General features: G+C 32.7%; 2 protein-coding genes across 2 annotated transcripts; both read left to right on the forward strand.

Moving 5' to 3' along the window:
• On the forward strand, positions 1013-2175 carry LOC104783714 (expansin-A23-like). The gene is made up of 2 exons (XM_010508835.1): positions 1013-1151; positions 1556-2175. The coding sequence occupies exons 1-2, from the start codon at positions 1013-1015 to the stop codon at positions 2173-2175; spliced, it is 759 nt and encodes a 252-aa protein (XP_010507137.1).
• On the forward strand, positions 3762-4288 carry LOC104780178. Its single transcript, XM_010504666.2, has one exon. The coding sequence runs from the start codon at positions 3809-3811 to the stop codon at positions 4136-4138; it is 330 nt and encodes a 109-aa protein (XP_010502968.1). The 5' UTR covers positions 3762-3808; the 3' UTR covers positions 4139-4288.

Genomic DNA, 4288 nt, shown 5'->3' on the forward strand with positions numbered 1-4288 from the left:
TATGTCTATATAGTATGTTAGTGTATATTTTTATGTATATATAATTTTTTAATTTTTTGGAATATTAAGAAATATGTGTAATATTTTGTAGTTCATATACTAAATAATTTATAAGTTAATTTTTCAAACTATGACTACAAATTTATAGTAAATGAAATAAACTAATAATTTTAGTGTTGGTTCTATAGTCCAAACCCGCCATGCTAGGCGGATCATGCAACATGGGTTTATTTTCACGAGTTTACTTCTAGGGTAAACTTTTTCATTCACCTCCTTATAAAATAATGAAATAAAATTTGTATATATTTGCAATTATGTTTGTTACCTTTTAAAACAGTTTCTATAAAAAATTGAATAAAAGTAAAGTTAATTTGTTTATTAAATTAATTATTTAATATCAATGACATTTTTGTAAATAAGTGCCAATTTCAGGATTTATTTTATAAATGTCTTCAAAAATGTATATATATAGATGGATTTAATTGGTTATCTATTTTTATCCATGTGTCAGCATATGATGGAATTAAAAAACTGAAGTGTAATACCCTAGTGAAAAACATACAAGTTTTATTGTATTGATTGCCCAAAGGTTATAGTAAATTTTATACAGTAGTATATATCACAACCTAATATTTTATATTTCCCAGAATATTTCAACGGGAATTCCAAATTCATATCTACATTGACAATTTTGAGAAACGTATCTCAATCTCTCGTTCTTACTAAGGGAATAAGATATATACAGATTCAAGTCTTTATTATTTGATTCTAAATTTCTAGTAATGAAGGGTCGGTCTAAAATTAAGCAATCAATTCTCAAGGCTTTAAGACGGAAACATATTTTTCTGCTGATTTTGCATAATCCCATTTATTTTTTCAAAAGGTAAACTACCAAAAAAAAGATTCACAGCAATGTTCACTCTTCTTTTATAAATAATCACTCTTCTTTTCAATAAAAATAAGTAAGTAACTCGTAGAGAGCAAAAAAAAAAAAAAAAACATGAATCTATCAATGAGTTTTGTTGTACTGGCGATTCTTGTGTCGGCGGCCAACCTTGTCTTGGCTCATGTCGGTCTTACGAATATCGACTCTTCGTGGTACGACGCACACGCTACGTTTTATGGCGACATGAGCGGCGGAGAAACCATGCGTTAGTATTTTATTATAATGCCTTTTTCTGTTTTTTTTTCTTTGTGTTAATGATTTTTGATTAATAGTGTCTTACAAGTAATTTTTTTTTGATACAAAAAAGTTTGCTCAGATTAAGTGTTTCTAGATCTAGAAATTAACCATAATTTTTCTGTTCTAAAACATTCTGTTTTCATCGTTTAGTTATAATATTATTCAACAATTGTTTTTTTTTAAATCGACTATATGGTTTAAGTCTCCAATCGAACTATATATATATATATATGCATATTTAAACAATCTATATATATATATATGTGCCCTTTATATACAAAATACAACCGCAGTTATGCCTATTTAAATTTATATGCTCATTTATCTATTTTTTAATAATACATTAATCGTATGTAATTTTGGTGTGACCAGAGGGAGCGTGTGGTTATGGCGATCTATTCAAACAAGGTTACGGCTTAGAGACCGCGGCGCTAAGCACGGCGTTGTTCAACAACGGACAGACTTGTGGTGCATGTTTTGAGCTCATGTGTGTAAACTCACAGTATTGCAAACCTAACGCCGGTACGATCAAGATCACAGCCACGAATTTCTGCCCACCAAATTACGCCGAACCGTTTCAGTACCATTGGTGCAACCCTCCAAACAACCACTTCGACCTATCGATGAAAATGTTCCTTTCGTTCGCTGAGTACAGAGGAGGGATAGTTCCGGTGAAGTTTAGGAGAATGATGTGTGGTAAGAGTGGTGGTGTGAGGTTTGAGATCAAGGGCAATCCTTATTTTATCATGGTTTTGGTGTATAACGTTGGTGGTGCAGGAGATGTGACTAATGTTGAGATTAGAGGGCATAAGAGTAATTGGATCGCTATGAGTAGGAATTGGGGACAAATTTGGAATACTGGTTTAAACTTGGTTGGACAAAGGCTCTCGTTTGTGGTTCGGACTAGTGATGGTAGGAGCTTGGCGTTCTTTAATGTCGCACCGGAGAATTGGGGTTTCGGACAAACTTACGAAGGAAAACTCAATTTTTAGATTTTTTTTTCGTTTTTATTTTAGAAAACATTAATTTCTAGAGTTTTTTTTGTTGTTGTTGGAAACTATTACTTAAAATTTCATAAATCATAATAAATTTTAATCTTTTCGATTTTGTTGGAAATAGATAATTCAAAAAATTATTTGATTTGTGGATAAATACGAAGGTAGCTTCCAAGCACTCTCTTTTGAGGATGCTACTGTGTATACTTGTAATTGACCATAGGCCCATAAGCTTTGTTTCTTGGCGTTCTTTAATGTAATTGTAATTGACGAATGCGTTACTTGTAATTGTCCAGCTATTCCCTTCCATTATATATCCCAACTCTTCCTCCAACTTTTACCAATATAACCTCCCACCGCTCTTCACCAAAACGCATTCGTCAATTTTGTTAGTGATTAGGATTTATTTTGTGATTCAAAGTTCGGTCGTCACAAACTATATATTTAAAGCTTATGCAAAAATTTTAATTATTGATACGCTTGATGTNGTTGAAACTTAAAAAGAAACTATATCTAGTAACTTTATTGTGTTGGTTTTGACAAAAAAAAAAAAGAACTTTATTGTGTTAGTTGAGGGATTAGCAATATCTACCTTTGGCCAACATAAAGTTGACATGGTGTCTTTAAAAAAAAAAATTATAGTAGTTATCTTGAGTTTTCAATTTATAATAATTTTAATGATGTAAAAAGATAAAATTAACAAAAACACAAATCAAAATCGAACCAAAAACTATAAAAATAGAAGAACAATAACTTCTTAAGGGGGGATAATATGGAATAGAAATGTTCCACGATAGAAAAACTTGGCATGTGGTCGTAACAGAAGGCTATGGCAAGCTTTTACAGTCGAGTTTAGAAATGTGCACTCCTCACGCACTTCCCTCTTTTTCTAATTCAATTTCTTGGACTTATTGATAGATACATCTATTGCCACTTCCCCCCACATGTCCCTCCAAAGTAATCCGTACTACACAGTAGTCTTCACACTACAGCACCACTGCACATGCATGGATTTTCGAAGCCATCTTCTTTAAGGAAAATCCATATTTTTAAATAATAAATAACAAATCGGAAGGACATCATAAAATTCATGTTTTGGTCCTAAAGTTTACATTTGGACAGTCCTTATAATTAGTAACTTGTAATCAAATGTTCTGTTTAAGAATCTTTGTCTACTTATTACTTTTGTCTAAAAAAGCTCACGTACATCGTTTTGACATAGATAATAAGACTTTTCTATTCTATATCAGATTAAACATTATTGAGTTATAATAACTAAATAGGTTATACTTTTTACCAAAATTTTTTACTGCCGTGTCTTTTTTACAGTTCCCCATCAAGAAAAGAAAAAGCCAACTCATTCTTCTGATACTGCATGTAATATATTTGCCAAATAAGCCTACGACACAACGACAGTAAGATGTCATTTCAAATTACGTATAACACCCCCAAGTTGAAAAGGCAACAACAAAGAAACACAGCATGCGTGGTAGTGGTACTTTTGTAATCATCATAAACTTTGAGGGCTGTTTCGTAACATGGATCGTACTTAAAACCTCAAAACACCGTTCTCTTTCATTCTCACCTTCATCATCATCTCTCTCTCTCTTTCTTCTATTTCTTTGAGGAGATGAGAACTTTAAAGACTCAAAGCACAAGTGGGAGAAGAAGATGCGACAAGTTCAAAAGTAGAAGGGCACATGTGTTAGGCCCGTGCTGCGGAAAGGGTAGAATCGACGGAGGGAAGAAGGTACCGGAGAAGCTCCGAGCGTTGCAGAGCCTTCTTCCTGCACCGGCGAAGCTGAGTGAGTCGGAGAATGTAGGTGGTGGAGAGACGGATCAGCTGTTTCAAGACACGGCGGATTATATCGTCCGGCTTAGAACACAAGTCGTGGTGTTGAAGAAACTGATCGAGATTTACGACAACGCCTCTGATCAGAAGAGAGAAGTTGTTTTATAATGTTCATTTATATTTTTAATATTTCTTTAGTTTGATTATTTCAATTTTTTTTTTCTGTTATGCTTATTATTTTTGTGATCCAAATGTTTTTTTTTTGTTATGGTAGTCATGAATGTGTATAATGCTTTGATTTCAAGAAAGAAGTATTGA

Source organism: Camelina sativa, chromosome 4 (assembly GCF_000633955.1).
Source record: "Camelina sativa cultivar DH55 chromosome 4, Cs, whole genome shotgun sequence".
NCBI lineage: Eukaryota > Viridiplantae > Streptophyta > Magnoliopsida > Brassicales > Brassicaceae > Camelina > Camelina sativa.

Coding starts and splice junctions, on each gene's coding strand:
- LOC104780178 (XM_010504666.2), top strand. CDS start 3,809: ATGAGAACTTTAAAGACTCAAAGCACAAGTGGGAGAAGAAGATGCGAC.
- LOC104783714 (XM_010508835.1), top strand. CDS start 1,013: ATGAGTTTTGTTGTACTGGCGATTCTTGTGTCGGCGGCCAACCTTGTC. Junction 1,152..1,555: donor GAGCGGCGGAGAAACCATGC/GTTAGTATTTTA, acceptor TGGTGTGACCAG/AGGGAGCGTGTGGTTATGGC.